A 14,877-nucleotide genomic window follows, 5' to 3' on the forward strand; every position below is an offset into this window, starting at 1 on the left:
GGTCACGAATCGGTCAGCCGGAAGCGCCACGTCCCACCCCCCACTTCCCATCCCCGGTACTACGAAGACTAGCAGAAATCGGTCACGAATCGGGCAATCAGGAGCGCCACGTCATGGGTGGGGATAAATAAAATCCAGCCCCATAGTCTTAACGATGCCGTCCTCCCGATCACCGTAAAAGGGGCGATGCAACGAGACGTACCTTCTCCGGGCGCCCTTGAGGACCGCCTCGAGCGCCGCGGCTACTTCAGCAGCGGAGGGCATGCTGGCTGCGACTCTTAGCAGGAGATGAGCGACAATGGCCAGCGAAGGCAGCAGACCGGTCGTGGCCCCTTGGACTGCGGCGGTAGAGGTCGCGAATGGAACGCCACCGTGGCGCCACGCGAGGTGCCACGAGACGAGGCGACGGCGCCGCGATCCCACGTGGCGACGGCCACTTCGTCGTCTTCGGATCGTGCTGGCCCCCCGGCGGGCCCAAGAGCGCGGTGGGCGAGCTCTGGCCTGGAACTCGGGGGCTGGAATGCTCTCGACGGTAGGCGAGGGGCGGCAGCTTCTGGGAAGTCGGAGGACCTTGAGCGCTGCATCCATGATCGACGATACTCTAGAGGGGGACTGCTTGTTCGGACGAGGGGATCGGGCTTTTTATACTGTTTGCCCCACGAGCAATGACGAGGACGAAGATGGCGCGAGGTGCATCAGCCTGTCATTACTCTCCACGTTTCCACTTCTTTGTCCTCTTCTCTGCTTCTTTTCTTCAGCGCACTCTTCCTGGCCAATTCCCCTGAGTGGCAACACCTCACCACCTGTCTGTGGCGCCGCCACTTCCCCCCCCCCCCCCCCCCCCCCCGCCATCGTTTCAGGACATCGGTGCCACCACAATCATCACCATCGTGTAACAAGCCACCACATTTTTTTCTTCTTTCTCGCATGCCCTCCGCGGAACGAGCTCTTAACAGTACGATGTCTCACGGAGCTCTGAACAGGTCTTCCTCTGAGCGCAACTGACTGAACTTCGCCCCCTCTAATCCGGAACCCTGCACACGCCTATGGTCAAACCATCTGGATCGCAAAGAGGGTCAAAGGCATACAAATATCACGGGCCTGCGAGCACACGACTAGAGCTCCATGCCCTGTGGATGGCGACACTCATGGTACGGACCGATATGGCGTGCTCACTGCGGACGGCGCGACAAAAAATCACCATAATATGCGACAACACAGAGACCACCAAACGGCGCCAAGGACCAGGCATCAATGGTTCACTGTGCCACCTCATGAAGGAGTGTAGAGCACTAGAAAACGAACCCAACGTACAGGTATATATGCATCGACTGGGTGCCGGGACACGCGGGTAGCCTGGGAAATGACGTGGCTCACGGGATGGCTAGCGCGCAAAATTCTGCGCTCAACTCGCTTCCCGACCGCCCGGTTCCACCACTGATTGAGGTCGAACCGGCTAGCCTGGATGAACACGGGATAACAAACGAAGAACGGAAAACCTACGAGACATGACTCCAGAAATGAACACCCTTTCCAAAAGGCTTACCCAGAGGGGCATAGTCTTAACCAACAAGGCCCGAACAGAAGACTCCCTGACCGAGGATGTGCTTCACAAAGGCGCTTCTACGTAAAGTGGCGGCACGTAATGACCGCGACACTAGATGCAACGAGTCAGTATATCCATTCTGGATCTCTTGACTAGCTGGATCTCCGAACTCGAGCATCACGTGAGCTAGTGGATCTCATGACTCGTTTGATCTAATGACTCATTGGATGCAGTGACCAGAAGAGCCACCGACCCACCGTACCCCTGCCAGTACTTGAAAACTCCACAGTTTACGTAGTTTTCGATTTGAAATAGAAACATTCGAACTCAATGCTTTTTTTTTGTTATTTTTCCCCTGTTATAGCTTCGTGGTACGGCAACAGCTTCTGATCGAACGAGCCCGTTTAATAAGGAAGTCAATCAGGACATTCTACCCCTCCTGTGGGATTGTGGGGGCCTCCACCAACTCCGGGCCCGACACGCCACACAAGTGCCATCATACGAAGAGTGGACGAAGCCCACGAATCCCAGTCATGCCAAGGAGACGTTACTCTCGCTGTGGGAGTTGGAAAAAGAATCAGGCGTAGCCCGAAGGGCCTAGAGGAGGCCTGGATCCCCTCCCATACAACCCCTCCCTTCTTAGGCCACTGGCCGCTCCTTTTCCAGTGAAGATTGATATATGCATACTTTCGCTCCACTTTTATTCGGAGGTCGGCGCACACCCTTTCCTCCGGAAGTTTTCGTGTCAGCTATCGCTGCAAAAGGAAGTTGCCTTCTGCGGCAGATGTGTACAGCTTGGCTGCAAAGGTCCTTTGTCTTTGAAGCACGAAACTCCCTAGCGCGAGGCGTAAACGAGTATCCCGGTGTTTTAGTAGCGTGACTACATGAAACGACGATTACGACGACGGGCAGGAGACGCGAACAGCCCCAGCCTCTAAGGGGCTTTGCCTCTAAAACAGAAACGAAACTATAACCAAACGAAACAAGAAGTCCGCAATTTGCCTTCGATAGACAAATCTGTCATCTACTGTCTGTTACAAAACTACAAAAACAACAAAAGCGAAATAAAAACTGAATATGTTGCCACGAAATCTTAATGGTGTAACTAATCCAGGGCCCTCGCACGATTAGCTAAAAAGAAAAGGAATGAAGTACCGAAATAGCAAAGTGTATATATTAAAGCATCCTCTCGCTATTATTGAAACAAAAACACAAAAAGAAAAATATCGGAAGTAGGAAACTGAGAAAAGCAAAAAAAAAAAACGAAGAAAACGGCGCTGGTTGGGTACACGCGTCCCTTCAATGCCACCAAAGAAACGTAAGGTTGGCGAAACAGAGAAGCGACGTAAGAACGCTTGCGCCGTGCCTATTGTTTCTGTAGCTTTCTTTTGGATGCCCATTCTTTTGCATCTCACGGTCACAACAAGAGCCTTAATCTTAACTTGATCACGATTCCAGAAAGTAATTTTACCTGCGCCTCATCATTCGCAATCGAAACAACCATGAATGAGGTTTAAAATGAACACTACAAAAACTGGCAACCCAGCGGGAAGTGTTCGACCACCTGATCCCTCACCTGAAGACAACCTTATCCAGCGGCTGTAGCTCGGACTGCTGTATTAATAGAGAGTTTTAGCATTCCTTGTGCTCCGTACGTTCCGTGCGTACCGTATGCACCGGGACCCGACTGGGCACTTGCGCATTCGTTCCGGTAGGGGGGCTTAGTTCAGCTGACTTGCCGCCTCCGCCCCGCCATGCGCGCGCATTCGTTTCGTTGGGGTTCGGCCCTCCTTGCCGTGCCCGTGCGCAGTCCGGTCCCGGTACGAACGGTACATACGGAATGTACGGAACACATGGAATACTAAACATTAATGACTGATGTGCCTGGACTGACTTGGCCCTATCTTTTATTCTTTCTTCTCACTTTCTCTACCTCTTTAACACTGTGCTGTATCCTTTCGCTCCCCTCTACCTCCCCTCCGCCGCACTGGGTTGTATCAGAATCACTAAATAAGCTAGGCTTAAGAGTAACGACACTGACGCACGGCGGCAGCCATTTTGGTGCCTGACGACGGGGTGGCCAGCTTTATGCGCCCTATCGTGGCTGACATTGACGGGCGGTATTGGTCCGGGCGCCGCATGGCAACCATGACAGCTGTGTTTACTTTTCGAAGATTTAGAGACAGCGCGCTGGTGCGATAGGGTCAGGCTCGGTTACGCTAGCGAAGCTTATTTATTGGATTTAGGTTACGCTGAGCCACTAATTAAGCTGCGCTTTTAAAGTGGCTGTAGGTTACACTAGGTCACTGTCGTTCTTTCCCAGCGGGAAGCGATGCAGGCGTTTTCCACCTACCCGCCGGTTGAAACAGCTTAGTACAGAGCAGCACGGCATCGCTACTCTGTCTGGGGGCTTGAAAACTCACTCTCAACGTGTCATACAGCCGCACTGCGCCCCGAAAATCACGACTTATCGAAGAGCGCGCGCGCGGCAACACCAGTATATTATCTCTATGGGCAACACAGAGGCACCAAAATGTCAGTGCCCATGGGTCTTCCCGGGGTAAACAAATGTCACATGATGCGGTTCGACCAATGATGCGGTTCGACCAATTCGGCCGGCATAGAACAATGACAGAAAAGAGTGCCGATACTCTGAAACCTCACCTAGTGGCTCTATAATCAAACGGGAACTTGTGTAGACAGTACAGAACCGTAACTATCCCTTGTAAGTTTGTATATTGCCGCGAACCATGCATTGGGTTTGTTTATTTGTGTTTTGCTTTGCCGCACGGCTGTGTTTTCGGTGTTGTGTGTGCCAAGAGAGGCGCGTGTTCCCTTCTTTCTTTCTGTGCCGCATGTGTTATCTCTTCTGATAGGGAGAGCGTTCCGAACTAACACGAGCAGCCTAGAATAATCTTGGTTGATCTACAGTGTTCTGGATACAATCAATTCGACTATTCCAGAAATCCTCGCGCCGAGTGATAAATTCCCGCTGAGCAGATGTCGCGGCATTCGACTCTCGACGCTCAACTACGCACGTCGCTTTCTTGTCTGCTGTTTCGCTGCCTGTGTATTCTTTGAGTTGTTAGGGGAGCACAAGTTCGCTCCAATAAAATTATTTTCTTTGAAAGACAACTGCGTCGTCTTTGGCTTCGTGACACATATGAACTGAACCCCAAGTTCATGCGCGATCAAGCCAAGCACTGAAGGAGGTCCCTTGCTAATTCCTGCAATATCACAAAGTATAACTGCTGCAATCGACGATCGATAGCATCAACTGAAAATGGTCGAAAAAGTCTATCGGATCTGTCGCGTTAGCCAACAACTTGTTCGGCAGTTCCTGATCCTGCCACGTTCAGAACTGTCATATCTATCTACTTTTTGTAGCTCTGCTGAATTGATATTGCTTGTTTATTTTTATTTTCCCACACCCCTGTATAATGCTTTGGCCTTGAGAATAGATATATAAACTGGCTGATCCCGGTTCTCGGGACTGCGAAAGTATACGTCTAACGTCGACGCCAGAGAGTCGCGCAGTTACCTCGCGGGCGGCACAGTAGCAGTCCCGGAACTCAATACGGTGACGCCCAACTATAAGACACCAAAAATATGTAATAGGTTGGCTGCAGCACATGCTCGTCCCTTTCTGTACACCACCACGTTCGGGGGCACCTTGAGACGTACGGGAATCTTGCACGGCCACGCCTTCTCCTCAACCAAACTATCAACTCCACGAAAACAAATTCCAGAAAGAAAGCGCCCAGTTATGCCGATTGCGCTAGTGGAGCCACGTTCGGGATCTACAAAGTCGCTCCTTGGCTAAAAGGGGAATTCCCGGAATCGCGCGCGCCGTGTAAAGGCGCAGCGGCAGCGCTGTTCCTGTCGTATATACACAATTTCCGGTTGACGCGCTCCAGCGCGTGCTCCAACTGATAATCACCTCGCTGCTATATTTATACGACGATACACGCACGCGCGCGCGCGTGCGGGCGTCCAGAAGACGTCACTCGGCAGCCGGAGGAAGGGGGCGTGGTGTCGTCCAGAGGTGAGGCCATGCCTCGGAGTTATACCGACAACGCGACTTCTTCATAGCTTCTGCGTGATCGTCGACGCGACTGCATGCCCACGCGCTCGAGACAAAGACGCTGCAATCAAAATAAGAGGCGGCGGGCTGTTTGTGCGCTGTCCGTTCGCTACCCGCGCGCACACCCACGGATTGCCGCAGCATAGCCGCGGTTTGCGTGGCGGTCGTACATACACACTTGGGAATCGTGCCAAACTTGAGAACGACATGGCGCACGGACCGGCAACCCGGCAATTTACTCGGCACGGCAGCAGCATGGGCTCGGAAATTAAGAGATGGTGACGCGGCCGACATGAGTGGACGCCCGCGTCAGCGAACGATCGCCGAGACGTTCGGCTGCCGTCTTTGAATCCGTGGTGGCAAGACTAGTTGACGCGTCCACGATGAAAACGAGAAGACGGGCTTTCGGCTGTACACGCGCGAGCTCTCGTGAAACACGACCTGTCCTTAGCTTCATTGCCTGTTTCGTTGAAGAACAGGCTGTAACATTAATTTCAACGGGAATGGCCGGCTATCGAACATACGTCGAGTGCAGTAATGCCAATAATCAAAATACACATTTCGAAAGACTATAATGGGCGGACTTGAGTCGTAGAGAGCAATCAGAAAATGTCATTGGCAATCTAAAGTCACCGTACGCGATGCTTTGCTAGCAGTATTACGGAGCAAGGTAATGACAACGTAAAGGAACTTAAATATTTGATGCCGCAGAAGTCATGCGTCGTATTTGCGCAGAAGACGCCTTAAAAAAGAAAAGAAATCCTATGCACGCTCTGAGTTGAAAAATCTGTAAACCTACATATACCCAAAGAATCATGTGCGCTTCCACCGCTTAGATGATGAAAGTTTGCCAGTGTGTACCGATGTCACGACGCGGTCCAAAGACTAGAGGAACCCTCTCAGAATTCAGTCCGCACGCCATTACGACAGGAACGTTTCTCGAGACGGAAATTCAGAGACAGAAAAGAAACCGTGCTGTCGCAGCTTCGTTCCAGCGTATATATGTCTTCTAACGAGTAATTTCCGATAAAGCTTGCCTTACAAGTCACAACGCACCGCGCTGCCAAGAAAGCAGTAATATCGAGCGTCGACCGTGGGCGTTGGGACAGGCCGCTGCATATTCAAGACGCTCTAAACTACTACGCTGTTGCCGTACGCGCTGGAAACACCGCCGATCCAAAAGGAGGAAAAAGACGGGTCGGGATAGCCAGTACTTTCCCGCGTATATATGGGAACGCCCGTTATGCAAAGGGCGGAGGCGTTGGCGGTTATTGCAACGCTGGTCGTTTGCGTTTCGAGTAATCGCTCACCGAAGCGTGTACAACGAAGCTCGCTTATTATGAACCAAAGCGGCGACAACCTTGGTCTTTCGGTTTCGTCCGCTGAAAACCTTCATAATTAGTCGAACCTATACATGTCGCGAACCCTCGGTCATGCGACATTTATTTGGTAGAAAGAGAGGTCGTAGCGAATGGACGTACGCTCAACTCATTATATGAAGGTTCCCAGCGGAAGAAAACGAAACCGGGAGTTCAGGATATGCGCCAACAACGCATCGTAGGTAAAATAAAGGACCGCGTTGCATGCCCGCTATCCCAAAATTCTATCTAAAAGTAGTGATTTCTTTTCCGTTCGCGGGTTCGATTCCCGGCCGCGGCGGCCACTTTTCTGATTGAGGCGAAAATCAAAAACGCCCGTGTGTACAAGATTTCGGCGCACGTTAAAGGTACCCAGGTGGTCAAAATTAATCCGGAGCCCTCCATTACGGTGTGCCGCATCGCCTGCGTTGCGTCGGCGCGTTAAACCCTAGAATCAATCAATCAATCAATCAATCAATCAATCAATCAATCAATCAATCAATCAATCAATCAATCAATCAATCAATCAATCAATCAATCAATCAATCAATCAATCAATCAAATCAAATCAATCAATCTTTTCCGTTCGAACCACTAGAAACAGCGAAAGGCCCGTCGATTTAGCTGTAGTGGCGAAATGCGGAGATTGAAAAGTAACATCTAAATAAAGGCAACGGAATTTCTTTCTGCGATCAGAACCACTGGGAACAAGAGAGGCCTATACATCTTACTGTGACGGCGATGTGAAAATGAAAACGCACGAATCTTATCGTTGTTATATAAAGTAACCAGACATCCCGATTTAGGTGGGGCACGTCCCGGTTTCGAGGCTGTGTTCCCGCTGTGCCGCAACCTGCTTGTGGGACGGTGTTTTGCCGTGCCTTCGGCCGGAAATATTGAAAACGCGTATCAAGCCATTACCTAAGCCCAGTGTCACGGATGAAAATCTCGAGTAATGAAAGAGCCAAAAGAAACCGTTTGAGGAGCTTCAAGAAAGCAGCGCACACGACAACAAACTGTTGTGTGTTTCCTGCTTAGTCCCAACGTCTGACCTGCTTTCTTGACGTTACAGTGTACTAACAAACCGTTCGGCCACCTTCTGCGTTACACGAACGGTGGGTGCACTTGCTTCAGCACTTATTTACTTATTCAGGAAATAACGTATCGCCGCTCGTCGAGCAAATAACGAGAGCATTGCGGAACGTATGAACTTTCAGTTAAAACAAAATTGCAATAAGCCTTAGTGTCCCTTCAAGCTATGTGCCGCGTTCTTCCTTACCCCCATCCGCCTCCTGCTTTGGGGCCCGAGAAATGCGGTCACTTCAAGCTTATATAGAGGACAGTGTTGGCTGTACCGCGTACAGCCGCAGCGTTGCAACCGATAAGCATACAAAGAAGTCCTGCGACGAAAGTTTGAAGGAAAAATAAACAATAAATATGCGAGAGCAGCTTGCGCATTTTTTTTTCTTCAGCGAGAGTGAGGAAATATCCCGCATGAAGGACTAGAAATGCATGTAGGCGCGCGCACGTCCAAAGCGCCACACAGTGCCTACCCCCCCCCTCTTCCTCCCCGCGCGTTTCGACCTGAAATACGGCAAATCAAATCACCCGAAGCGTACGCAGCCCTTTTCAAACTCTATTTGAAAAAGAAATAAAAGAAACGCGTGAAAGACGACTAAACATTTCTAGACGACGTCAGGCATGTTCTACACAACAGTCCACGCTAACCAGCGACCAACGACGCTTGCTTTCAACGGGATCACTGCTCTCGATCGAGAGGTTCCAGCAAACGTCGATGCTTGTAAATGCAACATAAAGAATGGGCTACAGACTTCAGGGGTCGTCGTGAAAAAATATCCGAACACTGCCCGACAGAAGCGACGGTACCGGACCGTACTTCCGAAGTACGCGAGGCTTCACATCGAAAGCTAACGTAGAGGGACACCAAGCGAAACAAATAAGCACACGGCACACGATACTGTGCAAGCCCGTGCGTGAACCCGCTCGAGCCCAGGCATTAACTTTGCCGTGGGCACAGCGGAAAGTCGCGCGTTTACCTCGAGTTTCTCGCCTCGTCGGCCTTCCTGGACGAGGCCTTCATCGGGGACCGTCCTTCGTCAGCCGTGCTGTTAGGCCGCTTGTCGGCAACCATCTCGGAAGTGCTTCACCGGATTCGCAGCGCACAGGTTCCGTACGCCTCAGGCAGTCGCTGCCAGTACCAAACCAAGCAGCTCATAGTCCGCGACGCGTATTTCGGCCAGGTCGTGGCGTCGCCAGCACGAGCTGTTCTGAACAGACGTGCACAACGCGATGACGATGCGGTTTCGTTGCTATCACGACGCCCAGATGTTGGTCTGGAAAAGCGCTCGCCTTGTGGCTTCTGCGCCCTGACGAACGTCGCCGGGAGGGCCTACATTGCTAGTCTGTTTTTTTTTTTTTTTTCCCTTCTTTCATTTTTTCGGCGAAGTCTCGTAGGTGGGCGTGTACGCATCCTCGGTCTCGTGAGCCCTTGGAGGGGGGCGCCTTATCTGTTCTTAAAGAATATAGGCTTCTGAAAGGGCTGACGTGGTATCGTAGATAGCCGTGAAGGCACGAGGCTTCCGAATTCACCGGACACTCTGCGCGCAGCACCATATATCGTTTGCAAAAGCATGCGGTTCCGGTGGCGTACACGTTTGGTAACGGTTTTAAAGCGACGCGATGCAACACGTCTCTCAACAGCTCCGACGGCTTATCTAACAGTTTGACCACAGGACGTCTTTAGTCCCAATCGCGAACGTAAAAAAAATTACTGGCGATGTTTGGGATTTTGTAACAATGTGAATGTGAAAGCCTGTAGTTGGACCTTCTGTGGAACTTCTGAACTGTCATGCTGCTCTCGTAGGGTCACCGCCGCAACTCCACCCATAGGCGCTTCCTCCCGTTGGCAGTTGCGGCGAACGGCACACCGAGATGCTCTACCCTCTCCGCCGTGACGTACTTTCGCGGTCTTTCCCGCCCGCGACTAGGCCCCGGGTCGTCACCCATAGCGATGTGGAATGAAACTCTGAGCACGCGCGGTCACGTATACAGGGCTCTTCCAGAACGTTCTACAGCCTGTCGCCCTTTCTCGTGACCTTCCACCGGCTCTGCTGTTTCCCTTTCTCAACTCGCGCTCCCCAACTCGAACTCCCATTTTTTGTTAAGAATTCTGTACATCACAACGTCCGGAAAAACGTCAGGCTTTCGCTTTCAAAAAGGTCAAGCGCGAAAGTAAGGAAAGTCGCGGTCAGTGCACGGACAAGGGTCATCATAAAACTCAACAAGACAAGGACGCATACCGATCCGCGCTGCCGAGACGACTGGCCAGCTCTTTCTCTAGACCGACGCAGTCCCTACATGGTACGGTATCGCGCTCCTCTTAACTAGGCGAAGCCGTATTTTATTCTTTCCACCTACAGACACCACGCAGACCTCTCGTCAAGAGTTTAAATAAAAAGAACTAAAAGCGCAAACGGTCTCTGAACTTTGTCGAAATAGGTGACGGGAGGTGAAAAAACAAACGCGTCCATAGGTTTTTCAGGTAACCGTACAGAGGAACCGGCGACACCCCTGAAACAACCCGGTTAATCAGGCTGGAGTGACCAAAGCTACGGCTAAACCCCATCACAGTTGCGTGCTTCCCAAAGGGGACGTTCCTCGGTCGAATGTCGCCGCTGGCGGATGGCTATCATAAACGGAGCTGGAGGGGTCCAGGCATTCACACACAAAAAAGAAAACAGTACTATGGCAACCCCACAACGCAGCAGGGAAAGCTCCCCTCTTCCTTGGACTTCTGTTAAGAGCCACGCACCCAAGTGGTGCGCTCAGCTGAACAGTGAGGCCCAAGCCCCTCCACAGAGGAGCGTCGATGGGAGGGCTGCAGTACGGCCAAGCCTTCCAAGCCCAAAAGCACGTCTGTCGATGCAAATAACCACGTGACTTTTCTCCTCAACATCTCCCCGTTCCCCGCACGAGCTTCCATGCTGATCCGATCATTTTGCTGCGACGTTGATGTCATTGTGCTAGTGTTACCGCTTCGATCGACCGCGGTACTCGTGAAAGGCGGCTTGATGGCTTTACGCAGCCGCACTACCTGCCGCAGTCGGGTTCGTGTGTACGAAAGGTTCGAGTTCCACGTCGGAAGAAGAGGATCGGTTACGCCTTCCGGCTTTTCCGCTTGCCACTTCGAATGACCCTATACTTGTTATAGAAATAGCGATTCAATATTTACCAGGAGGACGAATGCGGAAATATTACGTAAAACAAATCGTGCATCATTACAACTCAGGCAACGAAGCCACTGGTGGTGGGGGCACCTGCTAGCGTTTACTGAGTGATCCGCCCGGATCGACACACGTGACAAGGCAAGAACAGCGCCGATAGCGTCTAGCCCACGGTGGGTCTAGCCGCTATAACTGCTCGCGCGCCGTGACAGGAACCGCTATTATCAACGCGAAAGCGCTACTCGGTCAGGTAGGCGAAAGGCCGCACACTGTTGGCGTCCGCGAAAGGCGTCCCCGAAACACTTGCCGCAGCAACACTGGGCGGGCATTCGCGTTTTACACCACGTGCATCAAGAATTAAACACAGTGGAAAGAAGAGTTGCCATTGGCTGCGACGCATTTCATAGTGCATGCATCGGAAATGAAATACTAGACGCTGCCACCAACGTAGCATCTACAAAGGGTATGTTCGGGGCTTCCTCGCGGGCGTGTTACTAATGCCGCAAGCTGGCGCGTAGTATGACTTTTAGAAACGAATCGTATACAGTGGCGCCACTGTCGGCGCTGCTGCTTCTTCATCGCCCGAACTTTCAATACTTCGCAAGGCCCATCTCCCTCACATCATGTGTAGGAAAGCTACTGGAACACATGGTGCACAATCGCCTTTCTCCTTATATCGAAGATGGTGGACACTTCCCAGACACTATGTATGTATTTCGGCCAACTTATCCACGCAAGATGTCCTGCTGCAACTGAAAGAAGAGATCATTGATCGCCTCACCAATACCCACAAGAGATGCATTTTAACCCTGGACATCAAGGGCGCGTTTGCTAACATCAGTCATAAGGCCATCCTCCAAGGTCTAGCCTCCATTGATTGTGGACAGTGCATGTGCGACTACGTCGCAGCCTTTCTAACCTACCGTACGGCAACAATTGGCATCGAACACCTCCGCTCAACAAAATTCAATACAATTTCCCGAGGCACTCCCCAAGGCTCAGTTATTTCCCCGCTCTTATTCAATATTACTATGAAGGACCTTCCTCCCCTACTGAAAGATATCCCGCATCTTAGACATGCTCTCTATGCGGACGATCTCACCCTGTGGACACCAACAGGATCAATAGGGGAACAACAAGATTCTCTGCAAGCAGCCATAGATTAAGCCCAACGTGACCTTCACGATAAAGGGCTCGAATGTGCTCCGGAGAAGTCGGCTCTCCTCACTCTCTGCATCGGGACGGCGCACCAACGAAAGCGCAGCATTCCCGACCCGGAGCTTACCATCAACGACCAGACAGTGCCAAATGTATCTAAACTACGCATCCTAGGTCTTGCACTACCAAAAAATGGATCAGGCCTTCATACAGTTGCACCGCTTCAACAGACACTCAATCAGCTAATCCGCCTCATAAGACGCGTGTCAAACCGCCGATTTGGCTTGCAAGAGTCAGACACAGTGCGCATTGTCCAAGCCATACTCATAAGCCGGATAGCTTACGGAACCCCTTATTTGGCCCTGAAAACATCCGAAAAATCCAGGCTCGATGTCATCATTCGTCAAGCATATAAGACAGCCTTAGGACTGCACCAAAAAACATCGACGAAGAGATTATTGTATCTTGGACTACATAACACATGGGAGGAAATACAGGAGGCGCATCATAGCTCTCAACTGGAACGCTTACGCCTAACACCAACGGGACGAGCTACACTGCGACGGCTGGGATATGCCGTATACCGCCACTGCAAGACCATAAGGAGCGGGTTCCACTCCAACTCAGACAAGCCATCAGGGTAGCCCCCATCCCAAGAAACATGCACCCACTACACAACAAAGCTCGACGCATAGCAAGAGTACGAGCCATGAATAATAAATACGGCGACAATCCAACAAGGTATACGGACGCGTCTCCATACATAAACAAGCCAGCCCACGTCGTGTGTGTCGCCGATGCAGCAGGGCAAGTAACAACCGCCCTCACCGTCCGCACAACATCAACGGAAGCTGCTGAAGAAGCCGCTACTGCCCTGGCTATCACGACGGGAAAAGATGCAATTACAATTTTGACGGATTCGCAGGAGGCGTGCCGCAGTTACCAACGAGGCCGCATCAGCAAACCGGCGCTTCAAATTCTTAAGATTACTGCCCGCATACCTGAAACGCGGCTCATCTGGATACCTGGACACGAATCTCTCGAAGGTAATGAGGCGGCTCACGCCGCTGCCCGCGCGCTTATACACAGGGCCATTACCATAGAGGGACAAACACCGCTTGCGGCCCCCAAAACAGAACCGCTTGTCAGGTATGCTGACATTCTCATTTACTACCGTCAAAGCCGAAGAACCTTCCCGACTCCGCATTCCCAGTTAACAAGAGCAGAAGCCACCACCCTTCGAAGACTACAGACAAATACATACCCCCACAGAACCCTACTCCATGCGATTTACCCCACCCAATACCCGTCTACCTGCAATTTCTGTCCAACGCTCGGTACACTGTACCACCAGATTTGGCAGTGCCAGAAGACCCCAGGCCTTGCCCCAATAACCTCCCCCTCCTACAAGCAGTGGGTGAACCGCCTGACGAGCCCGGACCTTGGGATACAGCGTGAACTGGTGAAGAGGGCCTGGACCGCCAGCCGAGCTCAGGGTATCCCTGAATAGGGAAGCCCCCCACCGGGCGGGTGCCCTAACATCTGCACCAGCTTGACAAATAAAGATTTATTCATCATCATCATCTGATAAGCATGTGCTTCTCCGGCAACTTCCGCCAACCAATGACAACAGCCTGTTCCCGTGCACTTACCACCATCGCCATTTCCGATGCGCCAGTCTAATGGCCGCATTCCCTGTATGTCCTCCATTCCATGCGTTCCTTCGACTCGGCTAAGTGGAAGATGCCGCAATGCTTTTAAACGCGAAAATAGATTTCAAGGATCTCTTTGACTGGAGGCTCAAGTGGAGGAGGGGGTAAAATGCCAGGGTAAATCTAGCTTTAAGAACTCGAGGGAAGCCCGTTTAAGGTGCCATCGATTCTGACATTGAAGCAACCGGTAAAGTAGGGAGCGTTTATTTTCAACGCAATGCCGGAAGAGCAAAGTTGAGATACCTGAGCTTAAGGTACTTCAACTTCATTAATTATGGCTACACTGCCAAGCAACAACCGTTAACGCAATTATCACAGGGACCCGCTGCTAGGTTTCAAAATAAATGCTTTTGTCCTTCAGACGCCGTCTTTAATCTGATCGGATGTAATAAACAAGCAAAACGAAGCAGGATTCACGATTACAGAAGCCGTACCGTCAGCGCCCTCACGCAAACACCACACTGGAACTTCGATAACGAGCTAGCGTCAGTGCTCGGATGATGCGTGACACGCCACGCGGGGCCAAAAGGCGCAATATCCGACGCCGGTAGCCGCCATCTATAGCATGCTTTCGCGCGTCTCTTCGCAGCTGACAACACGAAACCACGAGGAATTCACACTGCATGCAACACATCCTGCGGCTCTCCGTCGCCGGCTCCGAGATAGCAGCACTCGCCGGAATAAGAGAGCGGAAGCGGCGGCGACAAGGCGACCGCGAGACGCTTCCCGAGGCTGCGCGTCACCTATATTCGGCGCGCAATGACGCGCGCAGGCC

General features: G+C 51.7%; 1 protein-coding gene across 2 annotated transcripts in view; it reads right to left on the reverse strand.

The window, feature by feature from the left end:
- Nucleotides 1–14,877, reverse strand: part of LOC144148103 (uncharacterized) — a 45,718-nt gene that overhangs the window by 16,486 nt on the left and 14,355 nt on the right. The window contains exon 1 of one of the 2 annotated variants that reach the window (XM_077679692.1): nucleotides 9,046–9,423. The exons of the other annotated variant lie outside the window; for it this stretch is intronic. Within the exon in view, the coding sequence (XP_077535818.1) occupies nucleotides 9,046–9,140 (95 nt within the window). The 5' untranslated portion in view covers nucleotides 9,141–9,423. Of the gene's footprint in view, nucleotides 1–9,045; nucleotides 9,424–14,877 lie in introns of those variants that run through there. 2 annotated transcript variants of the gene reach the window in all.

This window comes from Haemaphysalis longicornis, unplaced genomic scaffold (assembly GCF_048455015.1).
Source record: "Haemaphysalis longicornis isolate Haplotype H1 unplaced genomic scaffold, Haemaphysalis longicornis Haplotype H1 scaffold_769, whole genome shotgun sequence".
NCBI lineage: Eukaryota > Metazoa > Arthropoda > Arachnida > Ixodida > Ixodidae > Haemaphysalis > Haemaphysalis longicornis.